The sequence below is a fragment of the Rhodotorula toruloides genome (genome assembly GCF_000320785.1).
Source record: "Rhodotorula toruloides NP11 unplaced genomic scaffold Scaffold1, whole genome shotgun sequence".
Classification (NCBI taxonomy): domain Eukaryota; kingdom Fungi; phylum Basidiomycota; class Microbotryomycetes; order Sporidiobolales; family Sporidiobolaceae; genus Rhodotorula; species Rhodotorula toruloides.
In genome coordinates, this window is record NW_015622961.1 from 1,051,234 (window position 1) to 1,070,248 (window position 19,015).

At 63.2% G+C, this 19,015-nt stretch overlaps 4 protein-coding genes across 4 annotated transcripts; 3 read left to right on the plus strand and 1 right to left on the minus strand.

Moving 5' to 3' along the window:
- Positions 1-122: 122 nt before the first annotated feature.
- Positions 123-7,866, plus strand: RHTO_00432 (uncharacterized protein; the record flags this gene model as incomplete). Its single annotated transcript, XM_016414116.1, has 29 exons — positions 123-408; positions 474-527; positions 585-680; positions 741-1,220; positions 1,279-3,054; positions 3,114-3,152; positions 3,220-3,351; positions 3,415-3,584; positions 3,637-3,670; positions 3,736-3,765; positions 3,829-3,945; positions 4,004-4,612; positions 4,666-4,755; positions 4,811-4,975; positions 5,032-5,067; positions 5,127-5,279; positions 5,337-5,414; positions 5,477-5,686; positions 5,744-5,917; positions 5,971-6,018; positions 6,077-6,226; positions 6,283-6,360; positions 6,417-6,611; positions 6,672-6,878; positions 6,944-7,003; positions 7,068-7,238; positions 7,295-7,525; positions 7,582-7,653; positions 7,709-7,866. The coding sequence occupies 29 exons, from the start codon at positions 123-125 to the stop codon at positions 7,864-7,866; spliced, it is 6,099 nt and encodes a 2,032-aa protein (XP_016277123.1).
- A 387-nt stretch (positions 7,867-8,253) lies between these two features.
- On the plus strand, positions 8,254-11,181 carry RHTO_00433 (uncharacterized protein; the record flags this gene model as incomplete). Its single annotated transcript, XM_016414117.1, has 11 exons — positions 8,254-8,377; positions 8,444-8,674; positions 8,735-8,800; positions 8,860-9,179; positions 9,245-9,299; positions 9,353-9,364; positions 9,425-9,493; positions 9,561-9,770; positions 9,832-10,065; positions 10,122-10,187; positions 10,244-11,181. 11 exons carry the CDS (start codon positions 8,254-8,256, stop codon positions 11,179-11,181), a joined length of 2,325 nt encoding a protein of 774 aa, XP_016277124.1.
- A 59-nt stretch (positions 11,182-11,240) lies between these two features.
- RHTO_00434 (proline-rich family protein) lies at positions 11,241-12,891 on the minus strand (the record flags this gene model as incomplete). The annotated part of the gene is made up of 4 exons (XM_016414118.1): positions 11,241-12,127; positions 12,186-12,470; positions 12,534-12,659; positions 12,768-12,891. 4 exons carry the CDS (start codon positions 12,889-12,891, stop codon positions 11,241-11,243), a joined length of 1,422 nt encoding a protein of 473 aa, XP_016277125.1.
- A 650-nt stretch (positions 12,892-13,541) lies between these two features.
- Positions 13,542-18,946, plus strand: RHTO_00435 (SH3 domain protein; the record flags this gene model as incomplete). Its single annotated transcript, XM_016414119.1, has 4 exons — positions 13,542-14,261; positions 14,325-17,235; positions 17,296-18,851; positions 18,908-18,946. 4 exons carry the CDS (start codon positions 13,542-13,544, stop codon positions 18,944-18,946), a joined length of 5,226 nt encoding a protein of 1,741 aa, XP_016277126.1.
- Positions 18,947-19,015: the final 69 nt, after the last annotated feature.

Sequence of the window (19,015 nt, forward strand, 5' to 3'; positions counted from 1 at the left end):
GCTGCTTGCTGGGATCGCGAACACTCGAGGCTGAGAGCCTGACAGCTGAGGTGAGTCTTCCGTGCCGCGTCTCGTCAGCCCACCACGCTCACCGTTGACTCTCGTTTGAAGCTATCGCGGCGATGCTCTCCCCAAAAGGCCGGCTCAAACCCGACAAGTCACCCCCGACAGTCTATCGTCGCGTCGCCCATCACCACCACCGGCGCGCAGAGGAGGATGCAAATGCTGAGCTGCGGGAACCGAAGGGAGAGCACGAAGGCTGGTTTGGCAGACTGATCGACAAAGAGCGACGGCACCATCGCCATCACCACCATCAGCACCAGGAGCGGGAGAACGAGCGGAGCGGATCCAGGGACGAGGACGCCGCCGAACGGGACAAACGCAGCAGGAAGAGGAGAGACTCGTCGGGTGCGCCAACTTCTCGTACGCTACATTGATACAGTCGCTGACACTACGACACTACCCCTCTGAAGTCGTCGAAGCACCGGACGCTACCGACCAAAATGCCGCGGGAGACGAGCCGAGCGGTGAGTCCACCCCGAGCGTATCGCGCATCTTGGGCTGACATCTCGTCGTCCTCGCAGATCCTGCTTTCGAGCCTCGCTCCGAGACGAGCGAACGGGCGAGCAATGGACGCGACTCGCCACCACCGCAAGACAGCGATGGCGATGCGACAGATGGTGCGTTCCTTGTCCCATTCCGTGCGTTGCAGAGCTGACGCTACAGCACTCGTTCTGCAGTCATGACCGACAGTGACCATGATCCTACTTCTCCTACACTTCCCGCTCCGCCTCAAGCAACGCCGCCCACGACTGCTTCCGCATCGTTCCCCCGACCCGCACCTCCGCCAGCCAGTTATGCTGCCTCGCCGTCTCCTTCGGCTTACCAGAACTCCAGCCGCCCAACATACACTCCTTCTTACCCGACAGCGGCGTATTTGCTCAAAGCTGCTGCACCTCAGCCGCCTCCTCCCTCTTTCGCACGACCAGCTTCGACTTCGCGGCCGATCTCGACAGCGCAGCAGCAACAAGCGGACCTTCGTTTTATCGCGAGTCATCCTGCGCCGACGCCGCAGGTGCGGGTGCAGCAGAGAGCGACGCCATCGACTGGACGTCCGTTCGAGCGGCGAGCGACACCTTCGGCCCAAGGACTGCCAGGTGCTTTCGCTGGCGGATCGTCCAGTACGTTAGCGCCCAGTCCGCCTGCAATGCTGTCTTCAGGTGCGCTTCCCATCTTGCTGTTGACGAACGTGGCCTGACTCTTGCTGGCATCATGCAGCGCCATCCCGACCTCCTTCGCAAATTCCGCCTTCTTACCCTCAGGCTACGCCATACACCTCAGCGCCCGCCGCGGGCTCGCCGCCGCCTCGATTATCACTCCCAGGCGCCTTCCTCCCGCGCGTGTCGAGCGCTCCCACAGCCGCACTTTCCCCCGCTTATCCGCCAATCCAGCCGCCGAATCCTGCGTACCAGGCTACGCCTCGACAACCCTATCTGCCTGGCGCATTCGGCTATTCAGCATCTCCGCCCGTTCCCTTCGCAACGCCACAAGCGTACGCCCAGCCGCAGCCCAGCGCGCCCCATAGCGTTCCAGCTCCGGCGGCAGGCTACTCATCGAGCTCTCCGCTTCTCTCGCCGACGCCGTACATGCCAGCTCAGCCCGAATCGCCATCCTCCTCTCCACCTTTCTCGCCCATCGATTATCCCGTCAACTACGATGCTAGGCCCGATTCTCGGTTCACGCCTCCTGCGACTCAGGTTGTTGCACCACCGCCGCCTGCGCAAGGATCGGCGTACGCTCAGCAACCTGTCGCAGCGACTCAGCCTATGGCCGCCGCGAGCTTCGCCTATCCTACCTCGAGCTATTCTCCTTCTGCCGCATCGAGCCCGGGCCCAGCGCAAGCCTTCGAGCCTGTCGCCGCGTCCAGTCAGGCGCCTGCTACCCCCTATGAGACGCGCAGTGACCCGCCTTCGCCCCGCTCTCTCGTAGCCGCACCACCCGCCGCGTCCGCCTTCGAGCCTCAGATCTCTTCAACTGCCGGAGCTGCGCCGTCCTACCCTTCGTCAGATCCAGCCAACGATCCGCCCGACGATCGCTTCTTGCCGCAGCCGTCCTCCTCGGCGGCATCTATGGCCAGACCGCCACCGTCCCAGGACCAGCCGGCGCACAATCCGTCTTCTTCGGCCGCCAACTTCAACTCTGATGGCGCGGCGAGCGACGGCGACGACGACGACGCTTTTGTGCCCAAGTCGGAGACGCTCTCTCGCTCTGCGACTCGTCCTGCGGCGGGCGGAGCGGACGATGCGAGCGACGACGCAGACTCATTCGACGCCCGCCGACCGCGCCAAGGAGATGCGCCAGGTCGCCGTGACGATGTCGGTCAGGATGAGCAGTCAGGCGACGCGTTCCAGCCGCGATCGGCCCGCGCAGACGAGGGCTACGACTCTGAGCCGGACGGACAGGTCACTCAGGCTCCTCGCACGAACGACGGCAGGAGTGGAGGGCCCTACGAGCCTCAAGAGCGGGTGCGAGACTCGTCGGATCTGTCGACAGGCGAGGATGGCGACTCTCGCCGACCAGGTCCCGACGATCCTGATCCTCAGCCCGACACCGCTTACCGCCCGAGCGATCCAAACGATCAGCAAGACCAGTCTGATAGGCGTCCTCGGCAGCTCGCCTCGGCAGCCCCCGGTGATTCTTCCGCTCAAGAAAACGACAGCGGCGACTCTTTTACTCCTCGCGCCAGATCTCACGACGCTGATACCGGCGAGCCTGATTTCTATGACCAAGATGCGCATGGCCTCGGAGACGGTCGTCCGGGAACGAGACGAGCGCAGGATAATGCGGAGGACGACATCCAGGGCCACCAAGATGCGGAAGACGACTTCAGCCCTCCCGCGGCAGCCGGCGGACGGCCTCAAAATGACACGTACGCGGATGCCGTTGAAGGGCGCGCCGGAAGGCGTGATTCACGCTTCGACAACGATGATCGGAAAGCTCGCTCGACTGATCCCTCGAGCCTGTCCGACGACGAACTTGATGCCGGCGATTCGGGTGCGTCCTCGGCCTGCTACTTCGGCGATTCTCCATTGATGAGGATACGCTCGCTACAGCCTCGAAGCCCGACGACGACGATGTTCGTTCTCGCCCGGGTTAGCTGCTCGCGACTACTCTCGCTCTCACAGCAGGACTGACTCTCTCCGATGCTCGACGAAACAGCAGCAGCAGCAGCTGCTGCTGCAGGTGCAGGTGCAGGTGCAGGTCTCGGCGGCGCAGCCGGCTATGCTGCTGCTGGAGGATTCGACAAAGATGATGGCGACCGGGGAGGAGGGGTTACGGACGCCGAGCGCGGTGCGCCGCTCGTCTTCGACCCATCGACAACGCCTCGAGTAACTGATGTTGATACAGCGCTAGACTCGGACGCTCGCAATGCGCCCAGAGACGACCTAGCTTCCGACGAATCTCCCGCTGCACGACAAGGCGGCGCCGACGACGGACGCGACGCTTTCGAGCCTGCCAGTCGCCGTTCTCGCGATGAAGACGACGGCAACGACCAGACGGCGCCTGACCAACCGGCTGACGACGTGCGGCGCTCTTCCTTTCACCGAGGAACACTTTACTGACGCTGCTCGACAGGCATATGCGCAGGATCAGCGAGATTCACGAGGAGGTGCGGATGCACACGCGATCTCTGCAGAACTGCGGCTCATCCGTTTGACCCTCGAATTTGCGCAGGGCTCGCAGACACGCCGCCCAAGGAAAATTGTGCGGGTCTATCCTCTCTTCGAGTCATCCCTGCGCGTAGGGCTGACTCGCTCTTCCCTGCAGTCGCGAACGACGCAAGTGTCGGAGACCGCGATGACTTCGCCGACTCCGCTAATGGCGCAGGTCGCGATGCTTCCTTCAATGACGGAGCAGGCTCTCGGTCGGATGGACGAGATCAAGGTTGGTTCAAGCCGCACATCGGATCCGCACTGTGGACTGACGGCTCTCTCGCTTGCAGGCTCCGGTCGAGCTGGCGACTTCGGCGGCGCACAAGACGACTTTTCGGACCCCGGCGACGACTTTGGGAAGGGAGGTCGCGACACGGCTAATGGTCGCATGGATGATGTTGGCGGCGACAGCTTTGCGGGCGGTCAGGACAGCTTCGCAGGCGGGCAGAACGACACCCCGAAGGACAATCTTGCTGGCGGGCAGGACAATCTTCGCGACCAGTACGACTTTTCGAAGGACGGCATGGGTGGCGGGAGCGACTACGGCGGAGGTGGAAGCGGGTTTGGCGGAGGGCGCGACGACGACTTCGGCCAGAGCGGCCTTTCGGGCGATCAAGGTGACTACGGTGGACGCAACGCGGCGGCAAACGACGATTGGGGAGGTCAAGGCGGCTATGGAGGCGGAGGGGACGATTCTCGAGACCGGAACGACTTCGCCGCCGGCGGCAACGACTTTGGGCGCGACCGCGATCGCGATGCCTCGGGACGAGACGATTCCCGCGACGGAGACTTGCAGGGCGATGATTGGCAGGACCAGGCGGACGATGACTGGCGCCGAAGGGAAGACCGGGGATTGGGGGACGAGGAAGCTTCCGGCGCGGCTCGAGGTGTCGACGATGGTGCGCTTCCAGCAACTCGTATCAGACGGCGTCAGCTGATGCCTCGAGTCTAGACTACGAGGATGATGCGCGGCTCAGGCGTTCGCATCGGAACCGTCGTGGTCGAGATGAGGAGGAGGATGAGGACGAGGAAGTGATTCGAGGTCTGTTCGAGCTCTCTCGCTGCTATCGCGACGTATCTAACATGACCTCGAGCAGCGCGTCACGCCTTTGATGGAGAACGAGCCCAGCTCGAACGACTTTTGCGCGGTCGCTCGACTCCGAGTAGGCTCGTCGCAGCGTTGAGCGCGATCATCCTCAGCTGCAGTGCTCTACGTTACGCGCAGCATCTCGCGGGCTCCAGGCATCTCGAACCGTACCCCGGTGAGCTCCCTCGTTCAAAATTTGCGAAGGGCTACTTACGTTTTGAGAATCGACAGACGCGCGAAAACTACGAGTGGACGACTCCCTCTTCGGTAAGTCCTCTCCTTTCGACAGAAGAGCTCACATGGAAGCTGACCGTACCTGCTCACAGTCCAGGCGATGAGCCACTGCGAGCGAGACCTCCGAAGCGAGCTGGAGGCGGCGCGGACCCGCTCGCGACGCTCTGGACATGCTCGCAAGGTGTACGAGCAGGTCAAGTCGCAGCTTGCCGACGTCCACGCTCTACAAGCCCGCCACCACCAGCGTGCGCAGGCTTTCGCGTTCCTCCTCAGCGCGTCTAAACTCACACTTCCGCGCGCAGGTCTCCACCGCAAGCATCTCAATGAGCTCGACAACCCGTCCGCAAGTCGCGAGGAGAAGGGTGCTGCCGCAGCGAATGGTTCGTTTCTCTCACTCCGTCCCGCTTCTTTCCCGAACGAATCTCAATCTCGCTTCGGACAGCGCACTACGTCGCCGTCCACGAACTTCATTCGGCACGTCTGGCGCAAGCGCATGCTCGTCGCCACCTCGAAGACTGCGAGGAACACGGCTCGGACGCCGATATCGAGGAGGCGAGAGACAGGCTCGACCAGGCTGACGAGCGCGTACGACGAGCCGAGGCTCGACTTGCGGAATCGGAAGAGGCGGCGCACGACTCGGCAGACGCTCTTCGTAAGCCTTTGCGTTCGCGCTCTCTGCTGGAGCTTCGCTAATTCGGATCTTCTGCAGCTCGACAACACCATCTCAAGATCGCCGAGAAGAAGGTCGACGATGCTCAAGAAGAGTTGGATCACCTAGAAAAGTCAGGAGCGCCGCCCGAGGAGATTCATGAGGCGAGACAGCGATTGGCGGCTGCTCAAAAGGAGGAACGTCACGCCCGGGCAGCACATGAGGCCGACGCCGGTGCGTCGCGCTTTCCTTGCGGCTCGGAATATGCTGAACAATTCCCGTCGCAGGCCAGATGAAGGACCACGACCAACCTCCCGACTCGCCCAAATCTCCTCGTGTGTCAATTTGCATCCACTCTCGCACTCGTCGTTGACATCACGCTGCTTCACACAGCTGAGGAGCATGCCGCTGCGGTCGCTGCGGTCGCGCAAGCTCGCCGACATGCTGAGCGACATCCCGACGACCCGAAAGCTCGACGCCACCTCGAAGCGGCCGAGAAGGAGCTTCGCCACGTCAATGAGCGTCACGAGCGCCAGCACAAGGGTGCGGACTGCCCGCCACAAATCGCATGAGCAGAACTGATTCAGTCGTCTTCCCAGATCTCGCCGCCGAACACCGCCGGCTTCGCTCCGACCCGAACGCTCGACCCCAAGACGTCGAAGAAGCGCATCGTCGTCGTCAGTCTCGCTCGAGCCAGCTCTCTTCGACACGTTGCTGACACTCCTCACTGCAGATCACCTCTCTTCGGTTCACGAGGTCGCTCGCCACCGTGAGAGTCTATCCGACGCCGAGCAGGAACTCCACGAGGCCGACAGGAGCGCGCCTGACGACCACGCTCGCATCGCCCATCTGCGCGACAAGGTTCAGCAGCACCGAGACGCACTTGCGAAGGCAGAAGGGGAGGAAGCGGCACTTCGGAACGGTCTCCGTGCGTAATTCGCTCGATTCACGCTTTCTGGCCGAGTTGACCCTTCCTTGCTTTCGACAGATCCTTCACACCGACTTCAGGCAGCTCAGACCGCGCACGAGCATGCCGTCTCGACCGTCGACCGTCGCCGAACTGAGCTCAACGAGCTCCGGAATGAAGGCGCTTCGCAGGCTCAGCTCGAGCATGCGGAAGAGCGGCTGCGTCGTGCCCAGGACCATGCCGCGCAGACGTCTCGTCATGTCGAGGTGCTCGCTGCACGCCGTGACGGTGCGTTGTTCGACGCATAGGCTGTACCTCAGGCCACTGACAAGCTTGTCTCTCTACCTTGACAGGCGAGCAGCATGCTCACTGGTCTGAGCGCACGCCGGAGTTCCACAACGAGCATGAGCGTCGTGCGTTCGATGTTGTCGTCCTCCCGACATCATTCGCCGGCCAACTCATTCTCCTTCCCCGCAGACCACGCAGATTTGAGCGCAAGATCTCATCACCAGCACCATCGGCTTCTTCACGCCAAGGCGGAAGCGCTCGCCCATCCCGAAAACCGCGACAAGCAGGCAGCTTACGACCGCGAAAGGGACGCTCACCGCGCTCTCGCAGCCGAAGCGAAGCACCACAAAGCGCATACAAGTGCGTACTGTTCGACTTGGTACCCAAAGCACGTGTCTGATTACTGCGCCCGGCAGGTCGCGCGCACCGAGTTCAGATTGCGGAGGATGCCGCGGCGAGCGCGGGAGCTTCGCTTGCCGACGCTCAAGAGGCGCATGTCGCAGCCGAAGAAGCGCATCGAGCGCATCCGACGGCGGAGAACGAGCGACGACTCCGAGCAGCCGAGCATCGCCTTCATCTCGCGCAGGAACGTCACGGCGAGGCTAGCTCCAAAGTCCAGCACCAGCGGCACAAGGCGTCTGTCGAAGGTAGGCAAAGCCATCCTGCCTGCATACAACAGCTCGCTGACGCTTCCGTGCTGCAGAAACGAAGCGGAGGTTGGAAAGTCTCGATGAACGCGCCTCAGAGGCGGAGCGGCGAGAAGCGGAGCGCGCTCGTACGTTTGCGCCTCTCTCGGAGCGGGCCCAGTTGCTGATGGGGTACTCGCGCAGACGACGATGCGCTGCGACGGCATCACCACTTCCGGCATGACCTGCTAGCCCGGCGACATCAGCAGTCGAACACCTTCGACGCGAGGCTGCGGCAGCGCCGCACAATCAGGCGCTACAAGCTGAACTGCATGAGCACGAGGAGAAGCTACGTCGTCTGAAGGAGAAGCATGATGCGCATGCGCGAGATCACCCCGGTGCGTTCTCTCCGTCTCTTTCGCTCCGCTTCCACCGCTCACGTGTTGTACGAACCATGCAGATCATCACCCATCTCTCGAGTCGTCGCATGTCCAAACACGGGAGCGCTACGAGGGTGCGCTATCGGCTGGGTTATCGCCTGCGTTGCCAAGCTGACGTGCCTTTCGTCGCCGGTAGATGCCCGCCGTGCCGCGCACGAGGCTCGTCACGTTCCTCTCTCGGCTCAGCAGCAGCGAGAACATGCTGAGAGATGTGCGTAGATCGCTCACGCCGGTCCCGCTCGAATTGACCTCTTTTCTCCAGATCACGCCGCCGCTCATAATCTTCATGTCTCTCATCGTCACCATGCGATGGCTGCTCTCGAAGAGTCCCGACGAAACTCCGCAGACAACGATGCGCAAGAACGAGTTGTCCAGCATCTCAAACAGTCCGAACGGTTTCGGGACGAGGCAAAGCACCTGCGATCGCAGACTAGTTCGTCCACGGCTCAGGTCGCTCTACCGTCTCTCCCTGACGGTTCCGTCGCGCCTCCGCATACAGGCCGTCCCCATCGACTTCACCATGCTGAGAGTGCCGCCGCCGATGCGACGCACGAGGTGCAGAGAGCGAAGGACGAGGTTGATCGTGCGCGAGCGGACCACCACCGAAACGAATCCGCCGAGTCCGCACATCATCTGTGGGAGGCCGAGCGGCGCCACCGCCTCGCGCAGGTGGCCTCGGACCACGCTCATCGCCGCCTCAAGCGACAGCAGCACAAGATGGCGGTCGAAGGTGCGCCTGCTAGGCCATTCTGTCTCAACTTCCGTTTGCTGATGCTGGAATTGGTCGCAGACGCTCGACGAAAGCTTGAGTCGGCAGAGGTGGGTACAGCTGAGCATGAGAAGGCTTCTCGAGACCGTGCGTCCATCTTTTCTGGCAGATCACGGTCACGGCGCCTTCTCACGCACTCTCCGCAGATGCTACGGCACAACGCCAGCTACACGAGCATCGGCAGCGGGAGCTTCGCGAGGACGAGGAGAAGTTGGCGACTCTGCGAGAGGAGGCGCGCGAGCATCCGTCGAATCGCGCTCTACAGCTTCATCTCGACCAAGAGCAGGCGCGGCATGATCATCGAGTCCGCAAGCATCGCACTCACGACCCGTCACACGCGCATGATCTCGACGAGCCAGGCCCGCCCGTCGCTGCCGAGCTCCCAGCCTCGCCAGTTGTCCACCATCGTCGAGCGGAACGACACGAGCAGCATCAAACGGCTTCGACGTCGCATGACCAGCGCCGTGTGCGTCGCCGCAGCTCGCAGCTCTCCAACTTTTGCCTTCGCTAACCTCGTCGTTTCGTTCGCAGCCCCATGTTGAGCCGCATCCTTCTCAGGCGACCGCAGAACCACCTACACAGACTGGTAAGCTGCTCGCTATGCTTATCGTGCATCATGCTGACAAAGCTACCTCTCAGCTCAGAAGCACGGTACGAGAGCCGCCCTGTCCATTCTGCTTCCCACGCTGACTCTCGCCTTCCGCTTCTCAGATCACGTCGAGCCACACGCTCACCACCGCTCTCTCGACAACTCAGCCAAGTCCTCCTCGCATGACGACGGTGCGTCAAGCGGCCCACATCGCACCTCAGCAGACCTTCCTGACTTTCGGATATGCTGCTGTCGCAGAGCACCAGGCTGCTGTGCACGCCCGACAACACGCAAGCCGGCGCGAGATGGAAGCCGCTGCGAACCTTCACGCAGTCAAGACCGCCCATACTCGAGACCCGACGCACGAGTCGTCTAAGCGCTTGACCGCAGCGAGGATGCGCCTCGCCGTCGCCTCTCACAAGCATCGCGCAAAGACTCTTCATGAGCGAGAGCACAATAAGGGCACGAGTGCGTCTGCTTCGCTGTACGCGTTGTGATTCCTCGTCTGACGACGCTGGGCTTCGCGCAGGCTTGGACGCTCGACTCGGCACGGGTCGCTCTTCGCACACCGCCACAGAGAAGCATGTCGAGGAGGTCCGCCAGCGGCACCACGCAGCGCAGGAGCGGCATCGACAAGCTCCTCACGACGCTGCCGCAGCAGCTGAGGTCGAGAAGCACGCCCACCACCTCAAGCTGGCGGAGGAAGCGCATGCACGCTCGGCGAGTCGGAAAGAACACCTCGAGCGGAGACGGAGTCACAAGCGTACGTTTGCTCGCTTCGATCAACTTCAAGCCGCACTCACCTCCGCGATAAGGCAGATTGGGCCGCCGAAGTTTCGAAAGCCGAACCCGGCAGCGATGCACATGAGCACGCCGTCGTTCGTCGTGAGTTGCTAGCTCTCCTCAACCCGCTCAAAGCCTGGCTGACTCCGCATCTCTAGACCACCGAGCTGCGACACGGCTCCTCCAGTCGCGCGAGGCAAAGATCAAACACCTCTCCGATCAACTGGACCACTCGAAGCATCTCGGCGGCGACGACCCTTCCAGCCGACACCACGAGCATCACAAGTCGCTTAGCCAGCGCCTCGAGAAGCAGCGCGCCAAGCTCGCTCGCGAAAAGGAGGAGCACGAAGCCCTCTCTCGCCACCGCTCCGATATCCTCAAGAAGCGCGAGATGTCGCACGTGAACGACGGTCATCGTCGACACGAGCACGAGCGCGCACATCGCGAGGACGAGGCGGTCAAGCATATCCACGACGAGCACGAGCGGGAGGCGGCGCGTGATCAGCATCGCAAGGCCGAAGCGGAGCGCGCCGAGCATCTCAAGCAGCGTCGGAAGGACCGTCGCGAGGAGAAGGCGCGCGAGAAGGCTGCTCGAGCGGAGAAGGCGCATGAGAAGGCTTCGGAGCGGGTGAAGCACGAGCACGATGCCGAGGAGCGGCGCGCGAAGAAGGCGGAGGAGAAGAAGGAGCGCCGAGCGCACAAGCATGCCGACTGGGAACGGCGGCAGACGCTGCAGGGCGAGGAGCGAAAGAAGGCGGACGCGGCGCATGCAGCGGAGCGGGAGCGGAGGCGGAAGGAGAAGCTCGAAGCGGACGCGAAGCACAAGGAGGCCAAGGCTGCGGAGCGCGCAAAGAAGGCGAAGGCGAAGGAGCGGGCGAGGGAGGCGAAGCGCGCCGAGCACCTGCGGCACGCGCGGGAGAAGGATGAGGCGAAGCGGAAAGCAGCGGCGAAGCGGCATCGCGAGCAGCAGGCCAAGTTCGAGCGCAAGAAGGCAAAGGCGAGGTCGCGCAAGGCGAGGAAGGAGGCGCGCCGGCGGATCAAGATCCCCAAAGTAAAGAAGCGAGCGGTGCGCATGCCGAAAAGGAGGAAGAGGTAGTCGCGAGCGAACTGTTGCGCTGTATCACTCGTTGTTGCACTCACTCGCACGAGCGCGAGCTACAAGAAGTCCTTCATCTCCTCCTGGAAGCGCGCGTAGTCGTCCATGCCTGTGTCCGCCTTGCTGCCGGTCTTCCCCTGTGCGCCTACGCCGATTCCCCGCTCGCGCATCTCCTCCATGAGCGTCTTCTTCCGCTCGACCGGCTCGGCGCCCTCCTCCGCTCCCTGTCCTTCAGTGGCTCCCGCTCCTCGCGCCGCATCAATACTCGTCAATCCAGCCTTGTCCAGCCGCGCCTTCTGCTGCGCCAGCTTCTTCCGCATCGCAGACGGTACAAATGCCGTCGCATCTTTCTTCAGGTCGCGCAGCTGCGGCGCGGCAGAGATGGTCGCGCCGCTTGAAGCGGCCGCAGTGCCGGAGGAGGAAGCGGCAGGTGCGAGGTTGAAGAAGGGGCTTGGGCCAGATGGAGGGGCGGGTGCAGTCGAGCTAGGAGGAGGAGAGGCGGATACGGTAGGCTGGACGGGACCAATCGCTCGGCCTTGCTGGAACGCCCTGTTCGGTCCGCCCTCCGAGAGCGGATCCTGCATGTGCATTCCGGGCGGTGGAGGTCGTGCGGGGAGACGAGGGTGTCGAGGACCGGTTGGTGCACCGGGAGGAGGAGGGAGAGGAGGACCTGCGTGTGGAGGGAAAGCTGGGCGAGGAGGGAGAGCGTGAGGAGGTATAGGCGGTCCGGATGGGCGCGAGGGGCGGGAGATGGTGATGCGGGAGGTGGTTGCTTGTGGCGCAGGAGCAGCTTTTGGTGGCGGTGGACCGGGAGGAAGAGGGATGTCGTCGTCGTCGTCTGTGTCTGAATCGTCGGAAGATTCGTCGGCCGCCTTTCCGCCCGGAGGCGGTCCCGCGGGCATGACGATGTCGTCATCTTCGTCTTCATCGTCCTCCTCGTCCGAGTCTGCAAGGAAAGGGAGAGTCAGGACGCCGTCGAGATCACGCAGGCAATTCAGACTCACCGTCTTCCTGTCCGACCGGCCGGAACGCGGCCATCTCTTCGGGCGTCGGGATGCCCATCCTCGCCATCGCATATTCGGGCTTCTCGCGGTACGGCATTCCAGGCGGCGGCGCGCCGTACGGGTTGTAAACCGGATCGTAGTAGAACGACCGTTCGGGATGCTTCAGGCGACCTTGCTTGTCGTACAGGCCGGACGGTTCATCGTTCATTGCTGCGTCGTCGGCGGTGTCGTTGGACGGACGGTCGGGGAAGACGAACTTGCGGTGCTCGGGGTGAGCGGCGACGTCTGCAAGAGGAGAGAGCCACATTCAGCACGAGCGGTCTCTTCGCCTCATGTGAGAGGGCGCACACTCGTCCTTCGCCTTTTTGATTCGCGACAGCTCCGCCCTCAGACTTGCCAACTCATCCTTCTCCGCCTTGCTGAGCGGAGCCTGCTGCGCCTGCTGGCTCAAGCGTCGGATATCCGCTTCGATAGCTGTGGACGCAGGAAGAATCGCGTTAGGTTCACAACACTTTCTAAGCTCAGTACGCGCGTGGCAGCAGATTTGCCCGGGAATACGCAAGCGAGACGGACGAAACGCACGCTTCGTGTCCTTTTTCACCGTCGCAACCTCCTTCGCCTGCTCCCTCCGCTGCTTGTTCTTCTTCAACTCCGCCTTACGTTGCGCCTTGCGATGCGCATCGACTGGGTTAGATGATTTGGCCATGGTGATGCGCGATCAGGAGGAGAGGGGAAGAGGGTGATTTGTCGCCGGCTGCGAATCAGAACGAAGTGGCGTGCCGACAGAAGGTGGCTCCAGTAGGTTCAATTAGGTGTACGCCTCGTTCGGTCAGTCTCGGCGCGTAGTCGGCGAGTAAGAAGGGGCGAGAGATGGCGGAGATGCAGGTCGACGGGGACGAGGGCGAAGGAGTCGCAGCGGCGCACAGCGGATACAGGAGCACAAGGGAGCGTCCCAAGAGCGACAGCGAGACCCTCAAGCCGTCTGAGCGCGGTCGAGGTGAGGTGCTCCTCGTGAGAGTCGTCCGCGAAGGTTGCTCTCCCCAGGTTCATTCGCACGGCCACTCGCTGGCTCGACGCTCGCTTTGCTGTGCTCGCGAGGACTGCCGCAGCTTCGCCAGGCCACCGTCGACCGCGCTGGCTGGACCGGCTCGTCTGTTTTGCTCCCCACCTCCTCTCGACGCGACCCATCTCTCACGGTGAGCACACTCTGTGAAAACTCCCTGAACGACTCTCCAGACTGACGAGGAGCTGCTCACACAGATACACGAGCCATCACGACCGCTGCGACTGCGACTCGACCTCCCACCCCTCCTCATATCGCTCCATCCGCTCGCGCCCTTCTGAGTCTCGCTCGACATGTCCGGGTACCAGTACCCGCACGAGCCGAGCGCCGCCGACTACGACTACCATGGCGGGCACTATCAGGGCGCTTCAGGCGTGGCGGGAGGATCGGGCGGCCTGCCTGTCTCCATCACACGGAGCCTGCGAAATCAAGGCGGCCTGTCCATCAACGTCGGCGAGGCAAACAAGGGCGACGTCGACCAGGCGCATGCTGCGCACGCCGTCATGAACCACGAGCAGTACGACGCGCAGCAGTACGAGCATGTCGACCGCGGGTTCGACGGCGACGAGGAAGGCTCGTTCCACGAAGGTTCGGATGAGGAGGTGGCAGAAGCGCTACAGGGCGGGCAGCATCGCTTCCGCTACCAGCAGCACCACGACGACGAAATGCACGGCGGGCAGGGGATGGAGCACGACGTTGACGACGAGGAAGTCGAAGGCGCGGAAGAGGATCTCAACGCCGGCGAGTTCAGCGACTCCTTGTCGTCGTCGCCGTCCATTCCCGACGAAGACATCGACTTCGGTCTCGTCTACGCCCTGCATACCTTCCTCGCGACAGTCGACGGCCAGGCCAGCGTCGTCAAGGGCGACAAGCTCCTCCTTCTCGACGACTCGAACTCGTACTGGTGGCTCGTGCGCGTGCTGAAGACGCAGGCGATCGGTTACATTCCCGCCGAGAACATCGAGACGCCTTGGGAACGCCTCGCACGACTGAACAAGCACCGCAACGTCGACGTTCGTTCAAGCTTTCGCTCCCTATGTTTCGTCTCGCTTGCTGATCATGTGCCTACCCTGCAGCTCACCTCGGCTACCCAGCAAGACGTCATCACCGGCCCAACTTCCTCCTCCGCCCGAACACGGTTCATCTCCCGCATCCCTCCCTCGCAACAACCAAACCCTCACGAGTCGCGCCACCCATTCGCGAAAGGCGTTCCTGCATCTCCATCGCACAAGGATCACCCGCGCAACATCTCGCCCCCGCCTTTCGTCGGTCGACCAGGCAGCAGTAAAGCCAAGACCGTTGGTTTTGCCGCGCCGACGTACTACGCGCACTCGGCGACGGGCATGACGGACGAGGAAGGAGAGGAGGACGGTGAGGGATACGAGGAGGGGATGGATGTCGAGGGCGACGAGGGGGACGAGCTGGATCGGCATCCGGCCGAAGGGTTCGAGGAGGACGAGGAGGAAGACGGGTTGCGGGCGGGTGCGAGGGAAGAGTCCGAGTTCTCCGACGACCATGAGCATCACCAGGGTGCAGCGAGTGGTCGGCAAGAGCATGAGGGCGTCTTCGCGGACGGAGAAGCGGAGGGCGAGGAAACGGATGGCGAGGCGGACGACGAGGATGACACCGCCGAGGCGCGACGAGGCCGTTCTCCGTACGACGAGGCGCTGCGACCATCGTCATCGGCTTCTGCGCAAGGAACGGACGAGGCGGCGAAGCGACAACATTGGGAGCGCGAGTCGGCCGCTGCGTTGCAGGCGCAGGAGCAGGCGGCGCAGGCAGAGGCGCACTGGAAGCGCGAGCGGGATGCGCAGGGGCAGCAGCAACGCGCTCTCAGCCCCCGCGTCGACTCGATCGGCGCTGCTCAGGGTCGCCGCCCCCTCAGTCCGGCCGACGCCAATCTGCAGCAGCATGCGCAGCGTCTTGCGCCACAAGACGGTTTGTCGCCTCGCACTCGCCAGACCGACAACTTCGGCCTCTCGCCGACTCAGCCGGGCCCATCTTCGCTCGCCAGCTCGACTCGCTCAAGCCGCTTCGACGAGAACGACTTTCTCGACTCGGAGGCGCCGACGAAGAAGCTCACTGCGACTCCACCTATCGCGCGAGACGAAGATGCGTCACGCTTCGACGACAATCTTGGCCGCTCACCAACGTCACACCCTCAGCTGCTGCCCGGCGGACAACCTCCGCGACAAGTCGCGCAGCAGCCCTTGCGCGTTCGTGGCGTGGACCTCGTTGACCCTCGCGACCCTCGATACAACCGCATGCTCCAGCCTACGAAGCAAGCGGGCGAGGACCTCATTTACGAGCGGGTCGTTGCGGACGCCCAACGCCAGCAGCGCATGCAGGCGCAGGTGGATGGTGGGGCGCGCAACGGGAGTCTCGATTATGGCGTCGGGAACGAAGGCGACGCCAGCTTCGGCTCGGTCGACACGCACACGTCGTCCATCTCGGAGGGCGTTGGCGCTTCGGGCTCGAAGAAGGGTCAGCAGGCTCCGACGACGACGGAGAAGAAGCGCAAGAGCGGCGGCGGTATCCTTGGTCTCTTCCGCAAGAAGGACAAGAAGAAGAAGGGAGACTCGAAGGACGAGAACGTCGTGCGCAGCTCGGAGGATAGCGGCGTCCTAAGCCCGACCTCGACTGCCTTCCGTCGCAGCGGTTCAATCAGTCCTGTCACGGCACAACAAGCGCCGAATGAGCGCACATCGTCGCGAAGCGGCGCACCCACCGCTGAATCGATGTTCTCGACGGATGCCGCCTTGCGCCAGCAGGAGCTCGAAGCCAAGCAGGCGCTGTACCATCAGTATGGCGTCTCGCGGGCTCCGGGCGACATCACCAACACGATGACGCCGCGAGGACAGCCCGGTGGTCTGTCGGTCAGCGATGCCCAGTCGCAAAGCCGCCTCAGCGTCGAGGGAACCGGCAGCAAGCGCAACTCGCTGCAGCTCCTCAGCCATCCCGCCTCCGTCGTCGGTCCGACCGGATCGCTCGGCTCCCCCAGCTCGCTCGGTCCTGCCGGCCAGCGCATGCGGCCTGGCAGCTTGATCGGCTCGCCCAGCATTCCCGGTCTCGAAGTTCCGCTCCTCAGCGTGATGCGCGTCTTCGCCGGCGCCAACATCGACTCAGACGCAACTTTCAAGACCGTCTTGCTCAACCAGTCGACCAACGCCGCAGACCTCGTCAAGCAGGCAATGCAGCGCTTCCGCCTGACCGGTGCCGACCTCACGCGGGATGACTTCTACCTCACAGTGAAGGAGCTCGGCGGCGACGAGCGACCTCTGCACGACATCGAGAAGCCGCTCGAGATCTTCGAAGAGCTGTCGGAGCGAGCAGGCGACGAGTCTGCTTTCCCGCCGAACGTGCGCCGCTCTTCCGTCGGCAGCATCAACTCCATCTCGAGCAACCTCTCGCTCAACCCGGCGATCGCACGTTCAGGCGTCAACGACTGGAGCGACGACTCGGCTGTCAAGTTCTACCTGCATCGGCGAGGCAACCCCGACTCGCCTCTCGTCGGCCAGACTCCGCTCGACGGGGCGGAAGACTCGTTTGCCCAGCACTCCTCCGAGCACGACACGGCTTCCGACCACACTGCGACACCGCAGCTCGGTGTTCCGCAGAACGCACCCTCGTACCGCTTCGCCGTCCGGCTGCTCATCCACCCGGGCGACCTTCCCGAGAACGTCGTGTTCGACCCCGCCAGCAACGCCATCATCCCGAAGGCCGTCCTCGCCGAGCGTCAGCAGCGCAACGGCGGCTTCTCCGAACCGCAATCGCCCAGCAGCCTGTCCAGCTCGCAGCAGCCGAGGGAGAAGATTATCTTCTTCCCGAAAAACGCAAATGTCAGCGAAGTCATTGAGACAGCCCTCGACCGCTTCGGCATTGTCGATGGCGTTGTTGACGGAGGCGATGAGGTGGAAGACCGGGTCTCGAGGCGGCGAAGCGTTACTCGCGTCAAGTACAGCTTGGCAGTCCTGCACGAGGGCAAGGGTGCGCCAAATCGTCTCTCTCAATCCTTGGTCGTTGCTAACGCTGTTCCCGAATCCGTAGAATCCTTCCTCAACGCCTCGTCCAAGTTGCTCGACGCCTACACCGCTCCACCGCTCTTCAAGGCTTACGACCGGTCGTCAAAGGAGTTCCGCCGCAGGTCGGCCGACACGAGCTTGATTCTCGGCAGCTCCGCCGACGTCCAGACGACCGACCCAGTCTTCGTCATCCGCCGCTCTCCTCTTCGCTCGACTGCCGGGCGAGGCGGCGTCCTGCCGCAGACTATCGACGAGCTAGAAGAGTTGCAGCAGCGACGACAAGCTGAGGAGGACGACGAGCAGGAAGTCCTGCGCGGATCGCCCAATCCGGCTACGGGTCCTCGCAGTCACCGCGACATCATCGCGGCTCAGCGGGCCGCCAGTCGAGCGAACCAGCAGGCCATCCTTTCGGCGCAGAAGAACGGCGAACAAGGCTACGATATTGCGATTCGGGACCAGGGCACCATCCGCAGCGCTCGCGACGTCGACAACGACGAAGTCCGGTACTCGTACGTCGACGAGAGCGGCGCTGAGACCGACATCAGCCGGATCGTCGAGAACGAGTGGCAGTCTAAGGGGCGGCCAGGCCCACCGCCAGACCCCGTCGAAATGCACCGACCAACGTCGAGCTTCTCTCGCACGGCCTCCGCAGCGACCACCACCGATGCCGACTCGTTCCGTACCGCACCCAGCTCGTTGCCAGACGGCGCAATGGCGACCGACAACGAGAGTCTAGCCGACGACGACCAACAAGCCATCGAGGCTCTGCGGAGCACCAACCTCGACATTGACAGTCCTGTCTCGGCGTTCGCCCCGGAAGTCTCGCCATCGGTCGCTTCCTTCAAGACAGCGATGGCCGTCCCGCCCGCCGCTGCTCACGAAGACGTACTTAAGGACGCTCTCGGACCCCGGCCGACGACGAGTCCGGCGCTCGACGAGAACTTGCAAGACCGCCTCGAGCGAGTCCTCGCTCGCGTCAAGGAGGAGAAGGCCCGTCGTGCAGCTTCTCCAACTGGCGCCAACGTCCGGCCGCGGTCGTTCATGAGCAGCAGCACGTCTGCGACGCCCACAGGCCGTTTCTCGCCGGTCAACGTCGGCATCCGCTCAGCCTCGGCGATGGGAGGTCGTCGTTCACCCTTCGGAGACGGCATGCGCGACGCGCCGTCGATCAACCAGCTCATGTCGCAGTCGACTCCGCCGGCTTCGACGTTGCCTCGAGACGGCGCCTCGGCCCACGCGAAGAAGGATTCTATCGCTTCCGTCTCGTCTACGGCTTCGACGACGACCGACCAACTCTCGACGCCTGTGACCGGTATCTCCTCCGGCTTCACGCCCGCCTCGTCCGCCAATTCGAACCACCGGCCGCAGATCGTCTATCGCGACGACTTCGGTTACGACACCCTCCTCGCGATCGTCGAGGCGGACTCGCACGCTCCCGCGCGACAGCCCGAGCAGGTCTCGCCCGAGGATGCAGTGCTGCACAGCCTGTTTGGCCGCGGTCTCGACAGCGTGCCCGACTTGCACCCGGAAGTGCGGTCCGCGTACGAAGGTCCCGCGAAGGCGCTGGACGACCTTGATGCAGTGCGTCGCTTCCTGTACATTGCGTGCAGCGCTGTTGCTCACCCTCTCCTTTGCAGCGACTCGACTCTCTCCTCGTTAGCCTCGTGCGAGCCTGATCGGACGTTCCATTCCTCTCTCACGACGAACGACTCTATACCCCCGGAACTCTCTGTCCTCCTTCATCC